The sequence below is a fragment of the Bison bison genome, unplaced genomic scaffold (genome assembly GCF_000754665.1).
Source record: "Bison bison bison isolate TAMUID 2011002044 unplaced genomic scaffold, Bison_UMD1.0 scf7180017864289, whole genome shotgun sequence".
NCBI lineage: Eukaryota > Metazoa > Chordata > Mammalia > Artiodactyla > Bovidae > Bison > Bison bison.
Genome location: NW_011494861.1, coordinates 19557099 through 19571605, shown reverse-complemented (window position 1 = coordinate 19571605; position 14507 = coordinate 19557099). Strand labels below are relative to the sequence as shown.

The window sequence follows — 14507 nt, the reverse complement described above, 5'->3', positions numbered from 1 at the left end:
AAACCCATCTTGTTATTCCTCTTTCAGAGAAGAAACAGAGGTTGAGCAATAGAGCGTCCGTGGCCCAGACAGGAGTTAACAGCCCATAGGTGGCACTCTTCTCCCCAGGCCAGGCTGCCTCCGGGCTCTCTGCACTTCCTCTCCGTCGGGTCTCTGTCCTTTGTTTGCTGTGCAGGTTTGCATTCTTTCACATGTGCAGGAACCTGGCTCAGCCCACTACCAGGCAAACAGAAGCAGCAGCCTCTGACTGGGTTCTGGGCAAACACACCAAGCCGGGTCTGGACGAAGGAGGGAGCTGGGCTGTACTTTGCCCTCATGAATCAGCCCATGGAGGCTGGGCAGTTGCAAAGGTAGCTGACAGGCTGTAGATCTGAGAGCCAGGTAAGTCTTGGGAGATGTGGCACCTGGACTTTGACAGTGTCTAGGAGGGGAGAAGACACTCCTGGAGCGTGCGAAGGGAAGGTGGCGGCTGTCAGAGCAGGTGTGTGGGGACTCTAGTGCCCTTGTAGGCTTTGTCTTGGCTGTGCTTGCTGTGCTGTCAAACTAGGAAAGGCAATATTGACCTTAGTGGGGCCAGGGAAGGTCATTTATGTGGATGTGTGAGTATGATTTGTCCCTGTGCATGTAATGCCTTCATTTGGAGTATCTTAAGTGCTTTTCATTTGGGGTCCTTAATTGTAACCTGAGCCCTAACAAGCTGGAATTGATATCTTGGCAACAGAAATCAACTGGAGTTGACTTTGGCGAAGGGAGTGGGTAATGTGTCTTTGCCGTCAGAGAAGGGCTGTCTAGTGAAAATATCTGGGGATGAGGTGGAAGAGGCTTTCGTCTTCTTTTTTTTGAATAGATTTCTTTCTTTTTTTTTTTTGCTGTGGACCATTTTTAAAGTTTTTATTTATAAATTTGTTTCAGTGTCATTCCTGTTTTATGTTTGTTTTTCTGGCTATAAGGCATGTGGGATCTTAGCTTCTTGACCAGGGATTGAACCCACACGCCCCTGCATTGGAAGGTGAAGTCTTAACCACTGGACTACCAGGGAAATCCTGAGGCTTTCTTCTTGTTGAGCTTCCTTGTGTCCAAATGCTTTCAAATCCCATAGGCCCCCTTCAGGAAGGACTCAGGTAGCCTTTCACTGTGTCTGGGGCATTTGGCCTTTGCTGAGATTTGCTGGAAAAGGCTCTCGTTACACCTGACTTTTTCAAGGATGTAAGCTGACAAGGGAAGGAAGGTGCAAGTTTAGCTGTGATTGTTCTGGAGGTAGAAGGCACTTCTGCGCCTTGTTCTTCTGGAGCATTCTGCTTACAGCTCTCTGCTCATAGCTGTGGACCCTGGCTCTGCGGCATTGGAGCAGAGTGACATCTTGATTTCAACACACACACCCTTTGACCTTTGCTTCTGATATTTATTATTATATTGAGCTGGGAGTTTCAGGAGTGGGAGCAAGTTGTGGATCCAACCCAAACTTTTCAACCTAACGTAGTTCCCAAGGGAGAAGGAGCATGGGGTCTGATGGAGCCGTGTATCCTCCTGACACAGGAGACTCCTGAGCAGCTGTAAGGGGTGATGGGTGCTTTCCTTTGAAGGCAGCTGGGTGCCGGTGCTGCTCTGTGATACAAGCAGAGAAGCTTGGAAGGTAACTTGTCATTGGGAGCTATATCCCAGTTTGAAGAATAAGTGGGGAAAACCAGTTTGATCCTGGGGAGACTTCCAGGTTTTAAAATCTCCAGGCAGGAAGATTACTGAGACACGGCTCTCTAGTTTGTCACAGAAGCAATCCCAAACCCTGTGTCTCCTCACCTCCCCTGGAGGAGGGGCAGGCATGGGCAGGTTATAGAGCATAGTTCTCTAAGACTTTAAGGATTTAGAAAAGATGTCTCTTGAAGTCACTCTAAGCTGCTGCTTCTTCTTTTTAAACATCTATTTATTTGGCCACGTTGGGTCTTGGCTGTGGCACGTGGGATCTTTGTTGCAGGCATGGGCTCCAGAACAGGCAGGCTTCAGTAGTTCTGGCATGTAGGCTTAGTTGCCCCAAGGCATGTGGGTTCTTTCTGGACCAGGGATCAAGCCTGTGTCCCCTGCATTGGCAGGAGGATTCTTCGCTACTGCACCACCAGGGAAGTCCCTAAGCTTCTTTTTATTTAGGAAATCTTTTCAGCTACTCACCCCACGCTAATCTCTATCTCTGATGACACTGTTATTTACTGAACCACTACTGTATCCCAGGCATAGTGTTCAGCACTTTGCATAAGTATCCCTAACGCTGACAGTGTTAATTATTCCTTCTTTTATGGGTAAGGAAATTAAGGCTGGAAAAATTTAACTTGCTAATAAGTGGCAAAGTCAAGTTTTTTTTTAATTAGAAAATAATGTATTTATTTGTTTTTTTTTGGTTGCGCTGGGTCCTTGTTGCTGCATGCTGGCTTTCTCTAGTTTTGGAGCGTTTATCATCCATGGGCTTCTCATTGCGGTGGCTTCCCGTCTTGTGGCGCACAGGCTGTAGGTGTACAGGCTTCAGTAGTTCCAACATGTGGGCTCTAAGGCATGTGGGCTTCAGTAGTTGTGGCACAGGGGCTCATTAGTTGTGGCTCTTGGGCCCTAGAGTACAAGGGCTCCTGTAGTTGTGGTGTGTGGGCTCAGTACGTGTGGCTCACAGGCTTTAGCTACTCCTCGGCATGTGAGATCCTCCTGGTGTGCTAAGTAACTTCAGTTGTGTCCAACTCTTTGTGATCCAATGGGCTGTATAGCCCACCAGGTTCCTCTGTCCATAGCATTTCCTAGGCAAGAATACTGGCATGGATTGCCATGCTCTTCTCCAGGGGGGTCTTCCCGACCCAGGGATTGAACCCGTGTCTCTTTTGTTTCCAGCACTGGCAGGCAGATTCTTATCCACTTTACCACCAGGGAAGCTCAGAGTTAGGATCTGAACTGGGTCTAGCTCTGTCTAAAGCCCACTTTATTTCTATGACAGCACAGGGCCTCCTGAATGACTGTTTGTTGGTGAAATAGGTGAGCACACATGTCTTTAATTGGAATACTTTGATTGTGTTTTGCAACTTCATATATTGTTCTTTCTCCCAGGCCTCCCACATCTATTGTTGCTCCAAATATACTTTAAAATTTTTATAACAACCTCAATATAATTGTCTAGCCTGTTATTTATTTCAAGTATCTGCTTGCGATTTTTTCAGATGTCTCTGTCTCAGCGCCTGTGTGGTTTGTTTTAGATAGAAGATTTTTGAGGACCATGGATGCTTCTTTCACAAAACCTAATTAAGCATCATGCTTGGATATAGGCCTAAAATGATCATTTGTTTTCTTTTTGTTTTGTCTGACGGGAAGATAAAATAACTACACAGCCGACTCAAAACATCAGAGAAATTCAGAAGATCTAGGATGGAACCTTGGATTCCCCACTGGCTGCCTCAGCCATTGGGGAGGCCCCCAGCACCATCAAAGGATCCAGACCGAGGGCTTTGGAAAGATAGATACTATCAGCCTATTCCCCACTCTTGGCACAATGGAGAGAGGGTCCATCAAAGGCAAGATGTGGGCAGGAGCCCCCAGCCACAGCAGGACCCCAGGGAAGACCTCCAGGAGCCTCACTATGCAGCCAGATCTGGGGAATGGCGTCCACCTGTGTCCGGGGTTGACTATTACGAAGGTGGTTATCCCAGTCAATTGTATTCAAGGTATGAGTTTAGAGCTTGGACTTGATCCAGCTCTCCCAAATGCTTGTGAACAGATCGTTCTTTTCCGTCTTCCTTTTCCTTTTATTTCTCTTCTTCCTTTTCCTCCTCCTCCTACATTGACTTAGCTAAACCCTTTCCTCTCCCAGGCTAGATTGTGGTGACTGAAAATATAGTTTATTTCCCTTTGTTAGTCCCTAGGGGTGCTTCTTAAGAAGCCATCACAACACAATTGGGTGTTGGGGGCAGAGGAGAGAGTAGAAAGTATGGTGAAATTCAAGACGGCAGATGAGACCCTCTTACTCTGGCATCACAAAAGGCAGGATTTGTAGACTATGGAAAAGCTTTTCCTATGGATGTCTATAAAAAGCTCCTTATCCTCTTTGATGACTCTAACCCAGGGTTAGCACCAAACCCACCAGCAACATAAGAGTCCTAGTACCTAGAACAGCACCTACAGTGTGATGCCTACACAGAAAATATATACATTGAGTGAATGATTGGGAACTTCAAAAAATCAGAGAGCAGATAGAAGCTTGGAGTCTCCAAGTTCAGAATGAAAAGGTCTCTGTGAGGTAATTCTGGGAGAATCTGGAGTTTCTACTTTTGGCCTTCATGTTTTATGCAATGTTGCAAGCCATCTATTTTTCACTTTAGCTTTTTCAGGTGGAATGATATTTTCCTGCTTCTAGGTTTAAGGTTGAAATTATGACAGTTATTGTAAAGAATTCTGTCCCTATGAAATAGTAAAGAATTATTGATTGATAAAAATAGTGTTGAATTCTTGAAGGAAGGTCTGTTAAGGGTAGAGGCAATAACAGCAAGCAGATTTAAGATGGTCCAGTTTGACTTTTCCATTTCATTTCCATCTACAATATGCATGGGAATTCCAGTGGTATATTGGGTACTTTACACAGTTATCTTGGGAAGGGGGTTCCTAAGGTGATATCAGGGCAGGGTTTTCTTAGATAATATTTCATGTTGTTGGATGTGTGTATTTGAGGAGTAAGAGGGATCATGAGGAAGGAGAAGAGACACTCAGCTGTGGTTTTACTGTAAAAATTGCAGCCTTGTTCTGACACAATGATTCTATTCCTGCTCCGATTCTAGATTTTTGGTTGTAGGATGAACCATAGCTTTAGAGCAGATTCTAGACGGGTATCTCAGTTTTGTCCTCTGGAGTTGTTTTGTCTGTCAAGTCCTTCATTGTTTTTCTTTTTTTAAAAAATCGTTTATTTATTTGGCTGTGCCGGGTCTTAGTTGTGGCACTTAGGATATTTGATCTTCGTTGCGGTGTGTGGAATCTCTAGTTGGAGCATGTGCGATCTAGGTCACTGACCCGGATCAAACCCAGGTTCCCCGCATTAGGATCGTGAAGTCTTAGCACCAGACCACCAGGAAAGTTGCTCTCCATTGGTTTTTCTTTTGCTATGCTTATCCTTGAATGAGTGGCCTTTTTTGTGATTCTTTAGGTGGAGCATTGAGGATCTCTATCAGAGCTATTACTCTCCAGCCCTAAGGGAAGAATATGCTTATGGAAGTTATTACTACCATGGACACCCACAGCAGCTTCAGGAAGAAAGAGGTATGGAATAATCTCCAAGAAGCCTTTAGGATGGTACCACTGGTCTGACAGGGCAGAGGCCAAAAGGGCCATGCTCAGAGCCTCATCCTAGGCCTCCACCCCCACCTGCTTCTTTCTTGGTCAGATGCTGCTGCTGCTGCTGCTAAGTAGCTTCAGTTGTGTCCGACTCTGTGCGACCCCATAGACAGCAGCCCACCAGACTCGCCTGTCCCTGGGATTCTCCAGGCAAGAACACTGGAGTGGGTTGCCATTTCCTTCTCCACTTGGTCAGATGAGGCCACAGCAAACACACTGCTGCTAGACGTCTTGAGAAGAGATAGAAAAGAGTCATTTCTCTTTGTACATGTAGGTGTAGTTGATGGTATTGAAACTATTTTTATGTTATTAGTGTTATGGATAGTTTGTACTTCATCCATTTTTTTTCTACTCCTCATTATAACCAAGATTATAGTCTCTCCCTGATCAAGTAACAGTGAAGTCAGTTCTTAACAGTGGAGTCATCAAGTGTGTGGCTGGGCTGTAATGAGCCTGACCATCACAGAGTGGCAGATTTGCACAAAAAGGAATTTATACCCTATACCAACAGTAAGGATTTAGGTATGTGTTAATGGCAGCTTCTGACCTGCTAGTAAAGAGAAAAATCTGTTTCAGTGCTGAAAACACACACACACACACACACACACACACACACGATCCCCACTGTTGTACTATCCTATACAGTCATGCTGATTGGTTCAGAGAAGACTGAGATTCATCTTACAGACTTGTTGGCTTTCACTTACCAACTTTATTCAATTTGACAAATACAGTCAGCCCTCCAAATTTGCCGGTCTGCCTCCAACTGATCATTGAAAATATTTGAAAAAAAGAAAATTCCAAAACTTAAAACTTGAATTTGTTGCTTGTTGGCAACTATTTCCACAGCACCTATGTTGTATTTACAACTATTTGCATAGCATTTACATGGTATTATTAGTTTTAGAAGTCATCTAGAGATGATTTGAAGTTTATGGAGGATGTGCATACATTCTATGCAAATATTATACCATTTTATTAATATATAAAAGACTTTAACATTCTCAGGTCCTGAAACCAATCCCCTAAAGCATACAGAAGGATGACTGTATGTCTTTATACCTGCCATGCTCCAGTAACCCAGCTTCACAACTTGCTAGAATCTCCGAACTTTTAGGAATAGGAAGTGACCTGTCTTCGTTTTGTTTTCTCTGAGGGTGCAGTGCCAAGGCAAGGGAGTCCTTATATCTGGCAGGAAGATCATCGAGATCAAAAGTACCTCAATGATCATCAACATGAAAACCAGAATAGTCCATTTGGAACAAATAGGGAGACCCAGTTCCAGTAAGTATGCAAGGAGAGGCTGGTTCTACAGACTACGTTTGGCAAACTTGATGTCATCTGGTACTGGTCCCTCATCTTTAGAAGCCCGTCTGCTTTTGTTCTGGCCACAAGGATGGAGCTCAGGCTGGCCTGAGCCAGCTGTTCACATGGACCCTGGAAGGAGGGGTTCTTTATTCTGAGTGGCAGTTCCCCAAACCTGCCTAAGTCCCCAAACCTGTGAGGTTACTTGAGGTCCATCTTGAAGGAGGGCATTGATTCTATGTTGGCCTTGGAACAGATGTGGCCTTGCATAAGTTCTTACAATTGCATCCTGCCTGGGGATGGGGTACTTCTCCTCTGCCCAGTCCTGTGCCCTAAGAACGGTCTCTCCCCTGGAATGAGAAGAGCAAGGAAGAGCATTTTGTACATGTACCTGTCTGGTACCCTTAGGCCTTTCCCTTCCTGAAACTCACCAACCCGCCTGCTCTGATTTAAGTCATTCTGGGATGTCAGGCCACAGAGATCCAGCCTTCTCTGCAGAGTTTGGGGGCCACTTCTAGTAACTGTGCTATGAACCCCGGACGTTCCTGTTTTTCTGGTTTAATAGACTGTGGCAGCACAAGAGAGGACAAGGCTTTTCCCTGTGGCACATGGGCCAACCCGACACCTGCCCACACTTTGCGGCAGAGCAGCCTCCGGTACAGAGCAGCTCAGCCTGCTGGCCTGCCCTGGATCCCCTCTCACATGCTCCTGTCATCTTGCTGCAGATCTAAGAGTCGGAATCCTTATAAAGACAGTCCTGCTTCTAACTCTGGACAGGAGAGGCCCGAGGACCTGTTCATGGAGAGTCTGCTAACTGGGGCACAGAAAAACAAGGTAACCTGAAGTGACACAGGGCGGGTGGCTTGTGACAGTGCATCACAGCTGACATCATCAGCAGTGGCAGGGCAGGGCCCTGGGGACGGGGGTCCTTAGTGCCAGCAGTCTAAGGGGTACCATTCCTCCCCTCTTGGCATAGCCTCCATGCCCATGTCCTCCTTTCCCCGATTCCTGTTTCAGTCTTCTGGGTCTGGGGCCCTTATTGAGCCCTTTTGCATTTTTTTTTTTTTTTGCCAAGTTAGCTGTCAGGAAATATCACCCAAGTCACTCCAAGGTGGGAAAGAAAAGAAGTGTTACCGGTACCCCAGTGGACTAGCAATTTGGTTTACTCAGGAAGTGGGAAGTTGCTAGCATCTTTTAATTTGGGTATGAAAGCAGAATTTTAAACTTTTCTTGACTCTTCCATTTCTCTCTTCTGAAATCTTACTGGGTGTACCAGTTGGGCTATGAAATGGAGCTCTTGAATATTTTAAACTTTCAATTTTGGAATAACTTTAGATGTATGGAAAAGTTACAAGAGACAAGGTCTTAATTTTTGACAGTCTTGTATTAATCTTCTATCCCTGATTAGGTTTGTATGATTTGGGGGAACAGTTTCTTCTGTACACCTAATACTTAACAGGGCCGGGCACCTATTAGGACTAACAGTAACAACAACGCAATAACAGCAGTCATATATGAGTACAGTACTTTACGGTGTGGACAAAGAGCTTTTGTATCTGTTGTTTGTATCTGTTTTACAATCCTCCCAGAATATAAATTCTGTGAATTTCTTTAAAAAAAAAAAATTATTTATTTGGCTGTACTGGGTCTTGGTTGCGCATGCATCTTCACTGCAACACGCAGGATTTTTTTTTTAGTTGCAGCATGTGGAATCTTTTAGTTGTGGTGTGCAAAATTTCAGCTGCATCATGTGGGATCTAGTTCCCTGACCAGGGATTGAACCTGGGCCCCCTGTATTGGGAGCACAGAGTCTTAGCCCCTGAACCACCAGGGAAGTCCTTTTGTACCTGTATCCTTAGGGAAAGCATTGCACCTGGAGCATAATAAGTGCTCATTAAACAGTTGGCAAATGAATGCAAGAGGTAAGTACTTGAACTATATAGGGTAGGTATGATTATCTACATTATAAATGAAGGTACTGAGCTTAGAGAGTCTACATCACTTGTTCAAGGTCACAGAGCCTGGTATTAACAAAGCTGGAATTTGAATTAAAGTCCCCTGACCCCAGGACCTGCACTCTACCCACAGCCAAAATGAATCCTTTAGCGAGAATTGTCAGTTGAATGATCCCTTCTTTTCCTTTCAATATGTCCACACTCATTAGATTTATTTGAAAGTTTGAATTTTGTTGCTTTAAAGAAACACTTCGGAGGACTGTCTCTCTGAAAGTGCCTCTGATTCTTCCCATGTGTTCTTGTTTTTAACTTCCAGCCATCACTGATGGAGGAGTCCAACCTTCTCTGGCAGCATGAGTCTGGTCTCACCTCCAGCAGCTACGAGCTCAGTCAGTACATGGCAGATGCTTCTGAGCTCTGTGACCCCATGACTTCAGCCGTCTGGAGCCCAGTTCAGGCTGGTGGGTACTGACGTGATTAAAGGAGTTGGCTGAGTCTGATGAGAAGAGGGCTGGGTGGCACATTTCTTGGAAGGTCAACTTTACCTGGTATTTCCAAGAGTAGATCCCTTGTCTGCCTCATTTGCATATGTAGGTCCCCTGGGCAGAGTGGCCAGCTTTGGCTCCATTCCCCATCTTTTCTTTGGTACTGAAGAATGCATCATAGCTGATTCTTGGAAAGGAACACGGCCCACGGCCATCATCAGGTTGGGAGAGGAGGCCCTCGGAGGTACTGTAGGTAACAAGGGAAGAAAGTAAAGACCAGAGTCAGTTCGGGAAAGTCAAGGCAGGCCACGAAGGTCTGGATGTAGGAGATTTGCCCTGAGTACTGGGGCTATGAGAGCCAGTCCCCAACCTGTCACCCTTATGAGAGTCTAGCCCTGGTACATTATCATTTGGACTAAACCATCAATTCCTTGCATTATATTCTTCTTTTTTCTTTTTAAAATTAATTTTTTATTGGAGTATAGTTGATTTACAATGTTGTTATTTTCCGCTGTACAGCAAAGTGAACCAGTCATATGTATACATATATCCCCTCTTTTTTGGATTTCTTTCCCATTTAGGTCACCGTAGAGCACTGAGTTGAGTTTCCTGTGCTATACAGTTGTTTCTCTTAGTTTTCTATTTTATACCTGATAGTGTATAGATGTAAATCCCAATCTATCGATTTATCCCATGCTCCTTTCCCCTCTTGGTGTCCATATTATGTCTGTGTCTCTCTTTCTGCTTTGCAAATAGGTTCATCTGTACCATTTTTCTAGATTCTACATATATGCCTTCATATATGATGTTTCTTTTTCTCTTTCTGACTTGTTTCACTCTGCAAGAAAGTCTCTAGGTCCATCCGCATCTCTGCAAATGGCACAATTTTGTTCCTTTTTATGGCTGAGTAATATTCCATTGTGTATATGTGCCATATCTTCTTTATCCATTCCTCTGTCAATGAACATTTAGGTTGCTTCCATGTCTGGGCTATTGTAAATAGTGCTGCAATAAATTTCAGGGTGCATGTATCTTTTGGAATTATGGTTTTCTCCAGGTATATGCCCATGAGTGGGACTGCTGGGTCATATGGTAGTTCTGTTTTTAGTTTTTTAAGGAACCTCTACATTGTTCTCCATAGTGACTGAACCAATCCACTTTCCTACAAACATTATAAGAGGGTTCCCATTTCTCCACACTCTCTCCAGCATTTTTTGTTTGTAGGTTTTTTGATGATGGCCATTCAGACCACTGTGAGGTGATATCTCATTGAAGTTTTGATTTGCATTTTTCTAGTAATTAGTGATGTTGAGCATTTTTCATGTGCCTCTTGGCCATCTGTATGTTTTCTTTGGAGAAATGTCTATTTAGGTCTTTTGTTCATTTTTTTGATTGGATTGTTTGTTATTTTGATATTGAGCTACATGAGCTGTTTATATATTTTGGAGATTAGTCCCTTGTGTGTTGCTTCATTTGCAAATATTTTCTCCCATTCTGTTATTTATTTTTTTTGGTCTTGTTTATGGTTTCCTTTGCTGTGCAAAAACTTTTAAGTTTAATTAGGTCCCACTTGTTTACTTTTGTTTTTATTTTCATTATTCTAGGAGATGGGTCAAAAGATCTTGCTGTGATTTACATCAGAGTGTTCTGCCTGTTTTCATCTAAGAGTTTTATAGTGTCAGCCTTACATTTAGGTCTTTAACCCATTTTCTGTTTATTTTTGTGTATATAGTGTTAGGGAGTGTTCTAATTTCATTCTTTTACATGGGTTGTTCAGTTTTCCCAGCATCACTATTGAAGATGTTATCTTTTCTCCATTATCAAATATTGGGTAACCGTAGGTGTGTGGGTTTATCGCTGGATTTTTTTATCCCATTCCATTGATCTATATTTCTGTGTTTGTGCCAGTACCATGCTGTCTTATTACTGTAGCTTTGTAGTATAGTCTAAAGTTAGGAAGCCTGGTTCTTCCAACTCTGCTTTTCTTTCTCAAGACTGTTTTGGCTATTCAGGGTCTTTTGTGCTTCCACACAAATTATAAAATCTTCTGTTCTAATTCTGTGAAAAATGGCATTGGTTATTTGATAGGGATTGCATTGAATCTGTAGATTGCTTTGGGTAGTACAGTCATTTTCACAGTATCGATTCTTCCAGCCCAAGAACATGGTATATCTGTCTATCTCTTTGTGTTGTCTTTGAAATCTTTCGTCAGTATCTTATAGTTTTCTGAGTACAGGTCTTTTGCCTCTTTAGGAAGGTTTATCCCTAGGTATTTATTCTTTCTGTTGCAATGGTAAATAGAATTGTTTCCTTAATTTCTCTTTCTGATCTTCCATTGTTATCATACAGGAATGCAAGAGATTTCTGTGCATTAATTTTGTATACTGCAACTTTAGCAAATTCATTGATTAGCATCAGTAGTTTTCTGGTGGCCTCTTTAGGATTGTCTATGTTTAGTATCATGTCATTTGCAAACAGGATATTTTTACTTCTTTTCCAATTTGGATTCCTTTTATTTCTTTTCCTTCTTTTTTTGCCATGGCTAGGATTTCTAAAACTACGTTGAATGATAGTGATGACTGCAGGCATCCTAGTCTTGTTCCTGATCTTAGAGGAAATGCTTTCAGTTTTTCATCATTGAGAATGATATTTGCTGTGGGTTTGTCAGGTATGGCCTTTATTATGTTGAAGTAGGTTCCCTCTATGCCCACTTTCTTGAGAATTTTTTTTTTATCATAAATGGGTGTTGAATTTTGTCAAAAGTTTTTTCTGCATCTATTGAGATGGTTGTATGGTTTTTATTCTTTAATTTGTTAATATGGTACATCACATTGATTGATTTGCATATACTGAAGAATCCTTGCATCCCTGGGATAAATCCCACTTGATCATGGTATATAATCCTTGTAATATGTTGTTGGATTTGGCATTATAGTCTGACATATTCTTAAAGGCCTAAATCTGACTTGGAGCATGTATTTCTTCTAATTATGTAACCCACCCAGAACCTTATCTTGGTCCCAGTTGAAATTTGCAAAGAAATATGTCTGTGGAATATTTCTTACATAAAGCAAAGCAGTGGTTGTAATGCTAACAGTGTCCACCTGTATTGGTTGGTCAGAGGACATCTCAGCAGCTGGTCCCAAGGAACCCATGAAGTTCTATGTCCCTCACATGCCTGTGAGTTTTGGGCCAGGAGGTCAGCTGGTGTGTGTGAGTCCCAGCTCTCCCAGTGATGGACAGACAGCCCTTGTTGAACTGCACAGCATGGAGGTAAACAAGATTCTGTGTCCCCTGAATGTCAGCACGTTACTCCCTGCTTCCCTTGCCTGAGCCCTGGCATCTCCAGGAATAGAGTGCTCTTGGAGGGGCCTGAGCCATGTACCCTGTGGATTGGTGTGTGTGTGTGTGTGTGTGTGTGTGTGTGTGTGAAGGAATGTGTGGGGCTCTTCTCTGAAAGAAGTAATGCTAGACTGATGTTTTACCTGTGATACTGTTGGCTCATATCCAGCAACTAGAGAGCTCATTTTTGTCTTTCTTCTTTCTCCATGAGGCATTGAGCCACACCCTAGGACCAGCTCTGGGTTCTGATACTGGACTCACCTGAGGAGTGGGGCACTGGGGGCACATAGTCTTGAAGACCAAACTTGAGTTTTTTGTTCCAGGTTATTCTGAATGATTCTGAGGAACAAGAAGAGATGAGGACTTTCTCAGGACCACTGATCAGGTAAATCGCCATAAAAGTTGCCAAATAAGGGCTTTTGAAACCTATAAAATCTTCCTGCATTTTGGGGATTTGGGCTTGGCTTTCTTGAAAGAAAATATCTGTCCCCATTGGAATGGAATCTCTGTGCTACAAGTTGGAGCCAGATGTGGCTTGAGTCATTTTGACAAGCAATTTGAGTGTTGAAAGACAGAAAAAGGTTTAAAAATCTGAAATCAGTTCTATTTTACAAAGGCTATGTGGTAGGAGGTTTTAATGTTCTGGGTACTTAATAATACTTAAACTGGTAGAAAAGTGGGGCACAGCCTCGGAAATCATAGGCAAGTTGCTCATATGGAAAACATTTTTCTGGAGAGATGTATAACTCAGTCAGCATGAGTTCCTAGACAGTGTGCAAGTCTGCCCTCTGCAGGATTGAGCTAGAACTGCTTTTACATTCCTAGTCATGTTTCTGATAAATACTGAGGATGTTCTTTGTTGTGGAGAGAAGAGTTCAGGCTGGTGTCAGAGGTGAGATAATGCATTCTGAAGCCCTTTAAATATCATCACAACTATACAGATGTGTCCTTATCCTGAAGCTTCCCCCTCCAAGAAAATCCCCGGGGTATTTTGACAGTTCCTTCAAGTAAAAATGAATTGTCTCCATTTTTACACACAGGTGTAGCAATGTGGCCTAGAGTACCGAGTTGGGTGTTTGGACACCTAGGGTACTGATACCTATTTGACTGACTTCATTAAATAATCTCAAGCAAATAATAATTCCTGTTTATGGAGCACTTTATATATGCTACACAATTAGCTAATTCCTTTTTGTATAAGGTAGACTTTAAAACAGTGTTTTAATAGAAGTATAGTTGATTTACAATGCTGTGTTAGATTCATGGGTACAGCGAAGTGATTCAGTTATATATAAATCTGTTCCTTTTCACATTCTTCTCCATTATAGGTTATTATAAGACACTGAGTTAGAGGTAGACTTTTAAAGAAATTTTATTTTGTTTGTTTATTTTAGCTGCACTAGGTCTTCGTTGCTCCACACGGGCTTTCTCTAGCTGTGGCAAGCGGGGGCTACTCCTTGTTGCAGGGCACTGGCTTCTCACTGCGGTGGCTTCTCTTGTTATGGGCACAGGCTCCAGGCACGCAGGCTTCAGTAGTTGTGGGCACAGGCTCTAGGCATGCAGGCTTCAGTAGTTGTGGGCACAGGCTCCAGGCATGCAGGCTTCAGTAGTTGTGGGCACAGGCTCAGCAGCTGCAGAGCCAAGGTCAGTAATTATGGCACATGAGTTAGTTGCTCCACAGCATGTGGAATCTTACCAGACCAGGGACTGAACCTGTGTCTCTTGTATCCGCAGGTAGATTCTTATCCACTGTACCACCAGGGAAGCCCTGGAGGTAGACATTTTAATCACCCCTGTTTTATCAGAAAGAGCAGAGGCTCAGAGGAGATAAGCAACTTGTGTAGGCTGAGAAGTTTAGAAGGGAGCTTCCCTGGTGGCTCAGAGGTTAAAGCATCTGCCTGCAACGTGGGAGACCTAGATTCGATCCCTGGGTCAGGAAGATCCCTTGGAGAAGGAAATGGCAACCCACTCCAGTATTCTTACCTGGAGAATCCCATGGACGGAGGAGCCTGGTAGGCTAAAGTCCACGGGGTCACAAAGAGTTGGACACGAAGGCTGGATTTAAATCCAGGGT

At 43.3% G+C, this 14507-nt stretch overlaps 1 protein-coding gene across 9 annotated transcripts in view; it reads left to right on the top strand.

Annotated features, from left to right (window-relative positions):
- The window catches only part of SEC16B (SEC16 homolog B (S. cerevisiae)), a 78581-nt gene that overhangs the window by 30967 nt on the left and 33107 nt on the right, over positions 1–14507 (top strand). For 3 of the 9 annotated variants that reach the window (XM_010850119.1, XM_010850117.1, XM_010850112.1), the window contains exons 1-8: positions 7–381; positions 3340–3689; positions 5159–5271; positions 6510–6630; positions 7377–7485; positions 8923–9067; positions 12213–12364; positions 12757–12818. In XM_010850119.1, coding sequence (XP_010848421.1) covers positions 3394–3689; positions 5159–5271; positions 6510–6630; positions 7377–7485; positions 8923–9067; positions 12213–12364; positions 12757–12818 — 998 coding nt within the window. In that variant the 5' untranslated portion in view covers positions 7–381; positions 3340–3393. Of the gene's footprint in view, positions 1–6; positions 482–2968; positions 3007–3339; positions 3690–5158; positions 5272–6502; positions 6631–7376; positions 7486–8922; positions 9068–12212; positions 12365–12756; positions 12819–14507 lie in introns of those variants that run through there. The other 6 variants (XM_010850116.1, XM_010850114.1, XM_010850115.1 and 3 more) reach the window with 5 other exon arrangements.